The sequence below is a fragment of the Festucalex cinctus genome, chromosome 19, assembly GCF_051991245.1.
Source record: "Festucalex cinctus isolate MCC-2025b chromosome 19, RoL_Fcin_1.0, whole genome shotgun sequence".
Classification (NCBI taxonomy): Eukaryota; Metazoa; Chordata; class Actinopteri; order Syngnathiformes; family Syngnathidae; genus Festucalex; species Festucalex cinctus.
In genome coordinates, this window is record NC_135429.1 from 12142253 (window position 1) to 12157696 (window position 15444).

At 37.4% G+C, this 15444-nt stretch overlaps 1 protein-coding gene across 5 annotated transcripts in view; it reads left to right on the forward strand.

Annotated features, from left to right (window-relative positions):
- The window catches only part of LOC144007030 (TBC1 domain family member 20), a 62457-nt gene that overhangs the window by 3195 nt on the left and 43818 nt on the right, over positions 1-15444 (forward strand). For 3 of the 5 annotated variants that reach the window (XR_013280026.1, XR_013280027.1, XM_077506271.1), the window contains exons 7-9: positions 172-313; positions 385-569; positions 669-778. Coding sequence is in view for 3 of the 5 variants with exons in the window: in XM_077506271.1 (XP_077362397.1) it covers positions 172-313; positions 385-569; positions 669-778 (437 nt within the window). In the remaining 2 variants the exon portion in view is untranslated. Of the gene's footprint in view, positions 1-171; positions 314-384; positions 570-668; positions 779-1481; positions 3568-15444 lie in introns of those variants that run through there. The other 2 variants (XM_077506270.1, XM_077506272.1) reach the window with 2 other exon arrangements.

The window sequence follows — 15444 nt, forward strand, 5'->3', positions numbered from 1 at the left end:
TTTCTGAAGTCGAACTAAATAAGACCAAAACATTCATGTATAATACATCTGATTGTTTATTGTAATACAGAATACATTTAAAAAAAAAATCACAATTTATTTTTCAACATTGTTCAGCCCTATATGAAAGACAATTATGCCTCACTTAGTGATTTTGATATGTTTTTTTAGAGCGGAGGTGGGAACCATCTTTGCTCTGTCCTGGCTCATCACATGGTACGGACACGTCCTGTCTGAGTTCAAACACACGCTGAGACTCTACGACTTCTTCCTGGCCTCGCACCCCATGATGCCCATCTACCTCGCTGCTACAGTACGCAAACCTCCGGCCTTCAAACGTCATCTTTGTCAATGCAATTTGAATGTGATCTGTCTTTCCGCCAGATCGTGCTGCACAGGGAGCAGGAGGTGAAGCAGACGGAATGCGACATGGCCATGGTGCACCATCTCCTCTCGCGCATCCCACAAGACCTCCCGTATGAACTCCTAATCAGCCAGTCTCAAGAACTGTTCCGCTGCTACCCTCCTGCCGTGCTGGCCAAGCGGGCGGCGCTGCAATCTCGTAAAAGGTTAGGCGCACCCCTACTAACTAGCCATAGAATTTCATACAGAGATCCCGCCAAAAGTGACCAAAGAATTTTCACTCTTTACATTCTTTGTTTCTCCAGCTTGTCCATAAGCACCTTCAAGGCCTTTCAGCTTTCGACACTCCACCAAAGACCGGACTCAGTTCTCCAACGTCTCACCAAAGCTCAGGCCTCTGCCACTTTGAGACAAGGTAACGAAAGCGAGTTTCTGATGGGCTCCATATAAGGATTTTTCTCGTCGGCAGTGTTTAACTTAACTCATTTGCTCCCAAAAACGTATAAATACGTTCTGTTTTAAATGTATTAAGTGTCCCAACGATGTATTTATACGTTTGTTTGTTTTTTATTTTATTTTTTGTTAAAGCATTTAGAAGACTTTGATGCCTCCTCTCAGCTGCAGAGAACGGGTGAAAAAAATTGTAGTAATTAAAAAAAATGGCCAGCGGGTAGCAGCAGAGTATAAGAGCCCCTCAAGGGCCGTGATGAAAACAAGCTATTTCCCCACAATTCTAAGCAGTTTTGTGAATAATGATGAAACTTAGCTATATTCCAATGCTAATTGCTGCAAAATGGAAACAGATGGAAATATACTTTTTTTTTTTTTTTTCCTGATGAAAGAAGAGACTCTAATCTTTCTTCTGGTAGGTTCCATGTTTTTATAGCAATAGAAGACAATATTCTGTGGTCCTTGCAAAATCAGTCAAAATCCAGTAAAACAGCCGGAGGTGAAGTGGGTTGCATCAATGAACATTTTTGCGTGTACGCTATTGGTCCATTTCCTGTCAGAGTTCGCTCAAGCCTAACTCGGTTTTAATAATCACATCTTTACTCTTCTATCTCCCTTCTCCCGGTGTTGTAATATTCCTCGAACCCTCCTCAAAAAACAAAATGCAGCATGAAACCCCTCCCCTCGTCATCCTCCTCTTCTTCACCCTTGTTCTGTGCCCGCCGCAGCTCGTCACTCGGGCCTGGACGTGGCTTTGCCCCAGGACGGGGGCCAGCGGTGGGGGAAGGGGAGCAGGATGGTGAAGATGGCGGTGTGGGGGCTGTCGGCCACGCTGGGGGCGGCCGTTTTCGCCGTGGCCCAGACGGCCATGGAGTGGGCGCCCGACGCTTTGCTGCAGCTTTTCTGATGGGCTTCTTCCTCAGCCTCACTGCAAGGACTCGAACCTTGCATCTGAGGAGGGAGTAGCTCACTGGGACAAGGTTTGAAGTACTGCTTCGCCATCACGTTACCCTTTAAGCTGTTTTGGTTCTGTGTGATTTTATAGATATCTTTTTGTTTGTGTGCTTGTGGGAATTTCTCTAAACCAAAAAGTGCCGCTGGCCAAATAACAGAAATAATTTAAGAGCTGAAAGCTTCTCAATATGGATGAAGAGAGCAAATGAGAAAAGGGGGGTGCACAATTAATTGTTACAGGCTATGCAAGTATAATAATCGGCTTTTTGCGCATTTGTAGGTTTTTAGATTTTCAAACTGTTGAAGTGCACCGCCCACACCTGCTGAATAAATCCAGGAAGCTCTTACGTTCTTGAACCAAACAGAACATTTGCTTACTCAACATCCTAATCTAGCAGTAACATTATCATTATTACATACAATAGAATTGTTTTTAATGTATTTATTCATCTTAAAAAGTAACCTGCCGGATGACAGTACAAGAGTATAATCATTTTGAACCCGAAAATAGAATATTAATAATACAGAAGTGTGCGTTAGCAATGTAGCGATTTCCCCAGCAATGTCTGCGCTGTGTACCAACGTCTTAAGACTCTGAAATATTCATCAGCTTTTACTAGCATGCGCCTGCTGCATCTGTGAGTGCACATTCGCACAGCACAGCCTTGGCCACCCTCGGCTCGGCCCGCTGGCCAGGCTAAATGTTGCCTCATAATGTGTATAGCAGTTTGTATGAAGGACTTGTTGATTTTCATGCGCCCGTGATGAACACGCGTCAGTTGCATGCTTTGATGGCCGGTGCCTTACACTGTGACACATCAAGATTACATTTCTGCTCATTTAAAAACATGCTACTTATAGTTTCACTTTTAAACTGTTGACACCGACTGTCACAACTAATCAAGAAGCCGACATTAGGACTTAACTTGCCAAAGCTAAAAATAATGCAAGCAACGTTTGCTGAAAACTACTTTATTTAAAGAGACAGTGTGTAGAATGTAGTGCCATCTAGTGGTGAACTAATAGAATGCAATGACCTAAGTTCTTTGTGCATGCACGCTACAGTGCCTCAGAGAGACCAAATATCGTAAGACTTAAAAAAAACAAGTTTGTTTACTTTGATCAGCGATTACTAGACTTACGATTAAAAGTCCTGGAGGTGTCGCTAACCTGCCTTTCAAACTCTTCCTGAATTACAAAACAAATCAAAACAACTTGCGAATGTTTAAAAACAATGCAGGAGGGAGTCTCCACTACCATTAAAGTTGGTGTGACCTCCTTCAGGGTTGCTGATATTGAGTAATTAACAGTCCCGTCAGTCTGTCACTCAATTAGCTAGTTCGTTAGTTGGCCGCCTTTCTGTAATAGAAAGCTTATAGAGACTTTTATTGTTAATCACTTTAATTTGGCGCTCGATAAATCAGCGCCTCGCAGGCCAGATTCATTTTTTTTTTATGTTTGTGTCGGTGCTCTTCATGCAATCGTTTTTAATTCCAACAGCTTGGCTTTTTGCTGTCATTATGCACGAAATTATTATTGACGAAAATGAAACCAAATTAAAAAGTTACGATGCACATAAAGTATATGAAAATTTGGACAAACCTTAGACTGATGCAATATAGTCATTACACCAACATGCTTGAAACAAGTGTTTTATCGAAGGAAAACAACAAAAAGCAATATTTAAATATTTATTATCACAGTGCTGTCCAATGATTGTTTTCCAAAGGAATGATGTTAAGTTGTGAAATTGAGCTGGTGCCCTTGTGTAAAGCAATGAATAAATAATGATTGATGGTATTGTTTTCTGTCTTTTTGTTAAAAAAAAAAAAAACATTCAGATTGTGTTAAATTCTTACAAAATATAAAATGACTAGCAAACATTTGAACTCTGTTCTCTGAATGCTAATGCTAAAAACAACGCTAACGGCAAAGCTCGCGCCCGTGTTGCTTTGCAATTAAATGGTGCGTAAATCCAGATGTTGTCAAATGGCATCCACTGAGAATAGAGGTCGTATATTTGTGTGGGGGGGGGGGGTTGTGCACCCCTGGCGAGAGACACTCGTGCACACGCAAACACGCACGCTTTTGTCACAACGTTGCTCACTATTTGTCGGTGCCCTAAAAGGCACGCAATATTTCTCGTTGTACCTTTTGACTCTGGTTCCAAATCTGCAAGCATGTGTGTTGCATGCGTGTGTGTTTAGGTGCATGCGCGCCCTCGCCAGGGACAACAGCTGCTCCGGGGGTCTGCCTGTTTACATACTGTAAGTATTTATTTATTTTTTTTGGCCTCTCTCGTGACAAACTCACGCAAACATCAATAAGAGCACCTTGAATCCTCTGCACTTACTTTGCGTAAAGGACTGTGCCCTCCCTCCATTTTGTGGGAATTTAGTAGGATTTTACATGTAAAGGCATGCTGAAAAATAACTTTGGTTGAATTTTGTAGGATTTTGTCAAAATATATAATGCAGTGAAAATACCAAAAATAACTTAATATGATGTATAAAAGGTTTAGAAATAAAAAGGTAGTAAGATTATATACAAAAACTCTAGTAAAATGACTGTGGCTAAAAAAATATTTTTTTTTAAATCCTGACGTCGTCCTCTCTTGCATTACAAGTCCTCCTCCCCCCACTCAGCCCTTCACTCTGTCATGGATCAGAGAACATGTCGCAAAGTGCTTCGCAGGCAACACGTGCGCTGCGTCCCTGCATACTGATGATGCGTCTCCGCTGCTTCTTCCTGTTTGTACTCCGAATGAAAATTTAGTCAAAAGTGTACACATCGTGAAGCGCCGCAACCTCAACTGACTATTAACTTGACTTGCATTTTCTTTGGTCTATGTTTACTGGAAAATAAGCATGAAATAGAAGGTTACATGTGTGTTTCACCAAACACAAATGTATGCTAGTTTAATGCCAACACACTGAAAATGTCTTTAACAGACTAACACGAGCATCAATGTTGCAGCATCATAACCCTTTAATAGGTGATAGATTCCCTCGCCCCCAAAAAATATGCGAAGAGATGAATTTGTGAATACAGAAGTGCAAATATGCGACAGTCCACTTTATTACTTGTAATACTGTATTGCTGCAACTTACTGAGCAGTTTTGACCATCCTCTTCATGTACAGTGTTATACTGCCCCCGGTGGCCAAAATGTATAAATCATGGGCAGCACACTGCTCATTGAAATGGCATATTGCACAAAGAGTTAAACATTCTATTTATGATTTCTGTACGTTTTGCTTTGTTGAGTGGTATCTACAATAGTGAAAAACGTGTTTTTTTGAGGGGGCTACAACAAATTAATGGTATTTATTGACATTCGAATGCAGAACGATTATTTCAGTTGAAGTACACTGTAGTTGTCGGTTCATCCTCGTGAAATTCAACAATTTTAAGAGTATGTTTAATTTAAAATATCTTGAGTCTCTATGGCAACACACAAATGTAAGAAAAAGGATCCTCAAGAAGAAGATAAAATCCGTAAATGCTCCAATGGAGACATCAACACCAGCCTTCCAAAAAAGACACTCCCTTAATTGGTGTTCAGAGCTGTCAAGGCGCTCTCGCGAGTCGTGGCCCAAATTAAACTCAAACTATTTGCAACATCTGTGCAGCAGGTGTGATCTTTGCAAGCGAAACTTTTCAATTTCAACCTTTTCAGCGTCAAGTGCAGCAAAAGGAAGTGTCGTATGGTGAATCTCTGATAACCCCCGGGCCTCATTAGGCTGAAAGCGGGGCCTGGCCATACAGTTCTGTGAATACCTTTTCAGACTTTCCGCGCATGCTTTTCGCGCGTGTCAATGCGGACCCCTCTTGGGCTTTCCACACGTGACCTCTCGTCTTCTTGGCCTGCCTGGGGTGCCCCGCTGGGTCCAACCTCAGCCCGGACCTCACCTCGTATCCATGGACACCGGAGGAATTGGTACGTGCGCCAATCAGATGATTTCTCGTCTTTTCACCCAGTCGTCCAACTGTCAAATATTCATCGTTTCCGCAAATCTGACTGCTCTGATCAATTTTTCTTTTCAAGTCTTAAAAATGTCTCCCAAAGTGAACGAAACACATTAGTCCTACTAAACTCTTAACAGTAATTTCAGTAACTTACTTTTGTACAAAATCCTACTAAATTATTATCAGAAGTTTCACTGAATTGTACAAAATCTTACATTTTTTCACTTAATTACTTTGGTACAAAATCCTACTAAATTCTTATCAGTAATTTCACTTAATTACTCTGGTACAAAATCTTATCCAATTCTTATCAATGACTTCACTTTTTTACTTTTGTACAAAATCCTACTGAATTCTTATCAATAATTTCACTTAATTACTTTGGTACCAACTCTTACCAAATTCTTATCAATGACTTCATTTTATAACTTTTGTACAAAATCCTGTTAAATTCTTATCAGTAATTTCACTTAATTACTTTGGTACAAAATCTTACCAAATTCTTATCAGTAACTTCACTTTATTACTTTTGTACAAAATCATGTTAAATTCTTATCAGTAATTTCGCTTAATTTTGTGCAAAGTCTTAACCATATATATTTTTTTTATCAATAATTGAATTTAATTTTGTACTTTTTTGTGATTTCACTTAATTACTTTTGTACAAAATTCAACTAAATTATTGTCTAATTTGTTGGAAATACTATTTATACATTTTTCCTATAGAGTCCTAAAAAAAAAAAAAAAAAAAAAGTCCTTATTTTTGTATAAAATTCGACTAAATTCTAGTGAGCAATTTCCCTGCAATAATACTACTACAAAATCCTAATAAAAATTTCAGATAATTACAATTTGTCGTTCAAAATCCAACTAGCCGTAAATAATTATGAGTAACTAACTACACTGCATTAACATTTGGTACAAAATTCAACTACAGAACATTGTTTTCAGTTATTTACACTATTTTGTACTATTTTTTAATTTTACTACATTCTACATTCTTAAATAATTTCCATACAATAATTTTGTGCAAAATCCCACTCATTAGTTTGTGTATTTTATTCTACATTTCTTTCCTGTAATCACGCTGAATTACTTTTTTTTTTTTTTTTTTTTTAATCCTACTAAATGTGTTCGAGATTTTCTTGCAATATTTTTAGCACAGAATCCAGAGTCTTACTAAACACAATTACACAAATCCTTCTAACTTATTTTTGAGTCATTGCTCTGCATAATGTTTTTGTCCTCATCCTTGAATGTTTACTCTTTCTTTGTGATAAGTTACACTTCAATATTTTTTTAAATGGAAAATCCATCTATTTTTTTCCCCTGGCTGATTCTTGTGAATACAAGTTTATGGAAAGTGCATCAGTCCTAAAATAGCCAAACTGCTTTTGTCCCGCCGCCATATTTGCTTCCGACACTGACTGATTTCACACTCTGTTAAAGTTTCCCCGACATCGTGATGATGTCCTGTTAATCTTTTCAGCCTCGCTGTCAGCACTTCGCTCATCTGCCGTCCGCTAATACGCCAACGACGCCAGCCGGAGATGGCGCGTTCATATTTATTTATTTATTTATTTATTTTTCCGCAGTGGAGGAACACATCAATCTGTCTTAAATCGCACGGGGTCCGGCTCATGTCTTTCATTTGCAAACGCCTGGCACAAAAAAAAAAAGCAGTTTTAAAATGTCAACAAGCGTTGAGTCGTGTGCATGCGTGTTTGCGAGAAATGTGAATTTGTGGTTAAATGTCAAGAAGTTGGCAGTCTTAACGGCCAGCCCTGACAAATGATCCATAAAAGTGCAAAGTGATTGGCTGGGAGATTGTCATTCATTCTAATGCAAGTGTCGTGTGGTGATACAGTGCGGCGCAGTCACACGCTCGCCGTTTAATTACAACCAGAATGGACTCGCTGCTCTCTTATACGTTTGTCACCTTGTCTGTTATCGCGGGGATTTTGGAGGATTTCTTGCAAAGTGTCGTGCATTATAATTGGTAGCATTTTGAAGGTTGAAAAAAAACTGTTTTCACAATCATCGGTTCTAACTATTGTAGTTGTTTTACCCATCTTGATATATTTTAAAGTGGAACAATCTGGATCGATTCAATGTCCTTGCATCTTTGAAATGGTTTGAAACAATTTTATGGTTCTTTTTTTTTTTTTTTTTTGACAGAGCTCAGAATTGTTCATTCGGCAGTCTTACCGATTCAACATCATATATCATTGCACTCTTTTTTTAATTATTATTATTATTTTTTTAAATGCCCATATGTGTGCGTGTGTATTCGTGTAAATGTGTACTCATTAGTTCACCTAAAACCTAATAAAAATCCCATTACCCTTTACCTTAACCGGATACTTCAGAGTCTCACCAGAGTCGTGAAGGTCAGGAGACCAGAGAAAGGTCAAAGGAAAGAAAGATGAATCAAAGTGAAATCCAGGACCAACTAAACACCACCTGCCACCCACATGGTTACAAAACCAGAATCTTACGCCAAACCCAGAAACCTCTAAATTCCAACAGATTAGGGAGATCTCAAGAGACCAGAGGAAAAACTAAAGCGAGGAAGAAGATTTTTGATGAGAAGGATTTTTGTTACACTGGTACAAATCCTACTCAATTCTTGTTAGTGACTTTTACGGCATTACAATTTTAATTTTCTTTTTTAGATTATTTTTGTAATTTCAGTGGATTTATGTTAGTATTTCATTGCATTACTTTTTGTTCATAACCTACAAAATTCTTGGTCGTAATTGCACTTCATTATTTTAGTACAAATCGTACTAAATTATTAATGATTTTAGTGCATTACTCTTTATACAAATCCGCATATCTTGTTAAATTATTTCAAAATATTTTTACACCATTATTTTGTACAAAAATGTACCGATACTTTCCCGATTACAAAATTTGACAAATATGGCACTTTCATTGATTAATACGATTAAAACAATATATTCTTAAACCACTTGATGCATCAAAATGTATTTGTGTCAAAATTTCATTTTAGCACAACAATCTCATATTGTAAACACTTTTTTTGTACATAATCCTATTAAATCCTTGTTATAAATTGTACAGCATTACTTTTTGTACACAATCCTAATAAATTCTTCTTCATAATGGTACGGCATTAATATATGAACAATTTCCTTCTAAATTTTCTGTTTAATGTCTCAAAGATGAAACAACTTTTTGCCTGCTTTTGTCAACTTGAGCTCGATAAGCGATTGAACGGTACGCCTCATATAAACTAATAAACGCCTCATTTTTCACTGACTAGGGCATCTGATTGCACAATGTGTCATGGTGGACATCTTTACCACAACATCACCTCGACAGCGGTCTGTACAGTCTGTAATGCTGAAAAAAAGACAATTGACAAAATATTTATATTCCTGACGAAAATCTATTTCTGTCCTTTATCAACTTATCTTTCTTGATACCTAGTGCATTTTATTTTTATTTTTTTGCAGTTTGCGTGTGATCAAATGCATTGCTCTTCCTCATTTGTAATCCTTGGATCCATATACCAGACAGCTCAAGGCTGTTTGCAGTTGTTTGATGTATGCATGTCGTATCTACAGGGAATTTAGCAATCCACACAAATTGAAAGGATGGCACAGATTTCCCAAAGTGCTTAGTTTGCATGAAGTTTGCCTCTGAAAAAAAAATGAGCACGATCCATCTGTACAGCAGCAAAGATGAGAGACTCGGCTAAAACTTTCAAAACGAGCTTCACACATCATTAAGAGATCAGATGGCCGAGCACGGCGGAAGCGCCGCGAGACATCGTGTGAGCGGAAAATTCATCACAAGGTTCACGTTTTGGCAAAAGGGTTTAAAGGTAGTCAAAGCGCAGAGTGATCAAGGAAAGGCATGTCGTCCTTTACGAGGTCTCGGGGGGGGGGTAGCGGGGGGGCCTTCTTCGAAACTTTCATGCCGACATAAGAGTGCAAAATAAATTAAAAGCTGTGAACACAAATCTGCTGAAATGCTCCATTTGTCACTTTTTTTTTTTTTTGCAGTTTGGCTGTTGTTCAAATTTACTTAGCAAACGGACATAGTATGTAGGATTATATTATATTAGATCTGCTCGATTATGGAAAAAATACTATTCACTATTATTTTGGCAATAATTGAAATCGCGATTATTCAAACAATTATTTTTTAGTACAAAACAAGATAATGTTTAGGCATTTAAAAATTTTAAGAACAAAAAAATAAAAACACTATAATTATTTTAATTCCTTTTGTACCACACCGAATTTAGAATAATAATAATATAAATTAATTAATTTATTTATTTATTTATTTTGGCTTTTGAAGTTGGAGTGCAGCTTGTGCACTGTGCCATAGGACGATCATTTATTTTTTGGTACAAAACAAGAAAATGTATACACATAAAAAAAAAATAATAATAAAATTAGGACCAATAAAAAAAAAAATATATATATATATATATATATATATATATATATATATATATATATATATATATATATAAAACACTTTAATTATGTAAATTCTTTCTGGACCAAACAGAATTTCTAATAATATATTTTAATAGTAATATATATTTATTTATTTATATTGGCAAAAAACAAAAAAAACAAAAACAAAGTTGGAGTGTAGCATGTGCACTGTGCAGTAGGATGGTTATTTATTTTTCGGTACAAAAAAAAATGTTTAAACGTAAATAAATAAATGAATAAATAAATATTAAGACAAATAAATTTATTTGAAACACAATAATTATTAAAAATAATTAATTAATTAAAAAATATTATTTTGGATGAAACAAAATGTATTAAATGAGTTATTTTAAAATGTAAAAAAAAAGGTGCAAATTTATCAATTTAAACAACTCAACTTAGTGAAATTATAATTGAATTTTGATTAATTGCACAGCCCAATATATTATATTATGTTATGTTATGTTATTTTACGTTATGTTATGTTATGTTATGTTATGTTATATGAGATATTAGTTTAGCTGAGAAGGGTCCCTATAAATGGCTTCCGGTGTTTTTTCAATCATGAATTCTTGACTTTTCTGTGTGTCTAACTCATGTTACTGCTTGCTGCTGCCTCCAACTTGTAAGAAGTGCTCAGCATGACTCGAGTGTTTGCCACATCTGCTTTATCTTGTTGGACAAGGCGGCGTGCCATCCATGAATGTCTGCTATAACAACTTGGAGAATGTTAACAGGATAGTATGTGTGGCCGCCAATTATGATACCAACATTTTGATTATGCTGTCACAACTTCCAGACGTGATGCCGCTCAGAATCCTATTTTCAGTCTGGGTCCAATCAGAGCTGGAATTGACTATCATCTTAAAACGCCACGCCGCCGTCTCTCTTAATACATCTTTGGTGTTTTTTGTGTGTTTTTTTTATGACAACTGACATACTAGTAGTAGGCAAAAAATAGGCTTAATTTGCCAAATCCTTCCTGAACATACACAATTTAGACATTTTTTTTCCATCCTCGTTATTTTTAATTGGCATTAAGATTAAAAGGGCACCATTGGAAGAAATTGTTCCGAGAACCAAAAAGATTTGTGTAGCTCAGTGCAATGATCTGAAGCTGCTTTCAAACCATAACAACAATAACAAACCATACTCAGTATTACCTTTGAAAAGGCGGAGTTTGCACAAAAGTGAGAGTCAAATTATATTTAATAGGTAGCATTAAAGTTATTACAGCACGTTTGAGGGCTGTGATGTCCTTTTGAAGGCCGGATTTGACTCCTTTTCAGGGGCTCTATCAACATCACGTCACAAAGTAGTCATTCGTTTGTGCTTGTTGTATTGTTTACCGTATTAGCGCATGTAAAATAGAAACACGTTGCAACGTACATTGGAATGCTCCTCCTTGCCTGTCCTCGCATTTCCTTGTGTGTTGTGAAGATCGAGGATCAGTCTGCACAGCATAATGACTATTGATTGTGTATGCACGGCTCGACAAAACAGGGCGTTTAAAGTATTCAGATAATAAATACTGTAATGTTTTTCTCTTTCACGCTATGCTGAGCATTTTTTGGGACTGCAGGCATGTTTTGCATGCATGTCCAAGTAACGGTTGTCTGGAAAGAAAAAGATTCCAAGCTGAGAAAAAGCGTTTTGTTTGGTGACGTATGCTTAGAAGTTGCCCTAATTTGTCTCCTGCTTCGTCACTTAAAGAATGAATGCCTTCCACAAACTAGACTAAGTGCAATTTCTAAGAAATTGCGTGGGAATGCTGAAAGCTGAATGCTCATGAAGTAATTTGAAGGATTATGTGAAAATTACAAAGTAACTAACAGGTAATTACTACTAGTATTAATACTAGTATTAGGGATAGACCGATTATCGGCCGGGCCGATTATCGGTGCCGATATTTGGCATGTTGACCAATATCGGCATCGGCCTTTTTACGAAACTGAAGCCCGATAAAAGCTGGAATCGCACCTAACAGTGAATGCTTGCGAACGCAGCAAATGTTTTATCAGGATTTGCAATATGTGCACAGACATTTTTTACTTGTTGCAAATACATTTCAAACATATTCAGACAATTTGTCACTGCGAAGATCTTTTGAACCCTGACGAAAACCCAAAATTAAATGCATTTAATTTTGCATACATTTGTCACTGCTGACACTGGGAAGTCCCACCACTTTTTAATTTATAAAAAAAAAAAATATAATAATAATTACAAAAAAATTTAATTTAAAAATTGTTGAAATTTTGGAAAACTTTATTTACAGTAGGAAACTTTAGAAAAATATTTATTTATTTATTTAGTCACTGCAAACCCCCCCAAAAAATACTAAAAATGCTTAAAAAAAACAAAACACATTTAGAAATTATGGAAAACTTTATTTACAGTAGGAAACTTATTTATTTATTTATTTATTTATTTACTTGCTTAGTTTTGAATTTAGCTTAACACAAGCTGATGACCCTGGAAGTTCCCTACAATTTCTACAATTTCTGTTAGAATTTTTAATTAAACAAAGCTGTCTATTGTTTATGTTTAAAATGAAAAGAAAAGGCAATTTATTTTTTTTATGCTATTATTTTCTCTTTTACTGCAAATGAAAATCGGCTTGAAATATCGGTTATCGGCCTCCTTGACAACTAATAATCTGTATCGGCATCGGCCCTGAAAAAGCCATATCGGTCTATCACTAACTAGTATTAGTAGTAGTAAGAGTAGTAGTAGTAGTAGTAGTAATAGTAGGATTATTAGTAACTAGTAGTAGTAGTAGGAGTAATAGGATTACTAGTAGCTAGTAATTACTAGTTGTAGTAGTATTAGTAGTGGTAATAGTTGTAGTAGTAGTAATAATAGTAGTCGTAGTCGTAGTTTTACTAGTAGCTAGAAATTACTAGTAGTAGTAGTATTAGTAGTTAAAATAAATATGTAGTATTAAATATAACGTGTTACTCGAATGATAATGAAAGATAAATTGTGAGAAAATTACAAATGATCAATTGTAGATGAATGATAAATGAAAAGTTGAAATGCAACCAGCCGAAGGTGGGATTCGAACCCTCGCCACCTGTTTACTGGTCACAGGTCCGCTTCAGTAGACTACCCATTGAGGTACAGAGACTTGCTGTTGTCAATGAAGTTTCAGCATTCCCGCAATAAGTGCTTTACATTGAAAAGCTAATCTAATGTTCACTTTTGGACATAAAAGAGGTCGCTCCACAATATTGTGTCTCCTTTCCCTCAAATGTGCACTGTAATTACCTCAGTTTACACGTCGCCATTTAATGGTTAACTGCACAGCCCATTTGAACGCTGTTGCTAACCAAAAAATCAGCACCAAAACAGTCTTTCAGACTCGGTGCACATTATAAAGAAGTTAGTGTTATTGACCGCCCCACAGTGTTGTGAGCGTCCATGTGAAGCGAAGGCAAGTTCACGTCAACGCTGTTGCTAACCAAAACAGCAGCACCTACTATAAGTATTGTGTTCCTGGAGAGCTCTATAACTTATTAGTTGATTTCAAACTCCGATTCCACTAGAAATAAATTATAATACACAGGTAGTATTTTTTTTAATAATATGTGTTTAAATAGGGAGTGATAAATCCAACAGCAAAGTGCCCGAGTGAGGAAAACGGCAGCTGGACGTGAATGAGAGCGAGAGAGTCGCGCTTATCTCAGCGGCCAGGCTTCTCGCAAGGTCACTCGGCAGCCTCAAGAAGATGCCGCCACTTTCTGGAATGACTCTGCGGAAAAAACAATCAGCGCTGCAGCCCAAATGTAAAAGCTTGTGCTTGCAAAAAAAAAAAAAAAGCACTGCGATGGGGGAACATTGAAATGCTAAAGTCTTTACAATGCACCCCTGCCGATTTGCGGCTCGCTTTCCATAACTGTTTGGAGAAAGGGAAGTATAGAATGAGCAAACTGAGTTCTGAGGTTATTGGTTCGAATCCCAGCCTTGTAATGGAGCAATGGACGGAAATTGCGACCACTTGAAAGTGGCTTTGAATCTTCACCCAGCCCTTTTTGTACACAAACTCAATTTCGAATCTGTCCCACTTACACACCTCTGTGACAGGTTGGTATGTTTTTAGAGAGAGCTTTTTGGTGCAGCTCTTTGCTTGGATCTTATTAGATGAAGTTGCGGATGCATCTAATTACTGCAAGTGTCTCACGGGTCGGTTCCCGCCAGCTTGTGGGTGCCAACAACTTCCATCTTCAACATATGGAGGAAGTCCTCGGACCCAATTAATATCAGCCCAACTTTCACTCAAGTTTCTTCCAGCTGTTCACTGAAGCTTAGTGCTTTTTTTTTTCTTTTTTTTTGTGAGTTTTTTACAACTAATAAATAGTTCACCAATTCTATCCATTACTTTAACTCTTGTCAACTTTTGGACAAAACATCCCATCGGAATTTTAATCGTTATCTGTAGTTCTTTTCTCTCAGTATGTCGCCAATTGGTTTCTGTTACTTCCCATTGCTTTAACCTTGACGTGTTGCTGTGGTCACTCCGCAACGTTGTGTCGTCGGGTAAAATCGGCGTGAATCAGTGCTGCTGACGCTGTTGAATTCACGTGGTGAAGTGTAGCGGAATCAATTACACGGCTAGATGCTCCCAATTAGACGAGGCCGATCAATGTCAGCCAAGATCACTTGCCTAATCTCGCACACAGACGCGCGCGCACACACAACACGCTGCATAGATGATTTGATAATTAAATCAATCTTTTAACAACTAGAGCTGCACTAATGAAGCTCTGATCTCAGATGAAATTCATTTGTGTGTGTGTGCGCGTCTGTCTTTGCCTTGTTGAATTTAATCGGCGATTTTCGATGCGCTCGCACCCTTAGCCACGTGACAATGGCCCACACAAGACCTTAGCATATAACGACAACTTAACAATAGACAACTTTGGTTTAAAAGCACAAAATTAGAAACCACTCGTTGAAAAATAAGCCTTCAAGAGGAAATTTTCTTGACAATAATCTGTTCTATACGTCCCCAGTCCAAAATCTGTTTTTAATCCATTTTATGGGGCAGCCATTTTGCTACTTGCTGTCGACTGAAAGTGACATCCCAGTTGCTCAGGTAACGACCAATCACGGCTCACCTGTTTCCTGAGATTGGTCAAGCTGAGCTGTGATTGGCCACTTGAGCTCTGAGCAACTGTGACGTCATTTTCAGTCGACAGCAGGTGACAAAATGGTCGCCTGCTGAG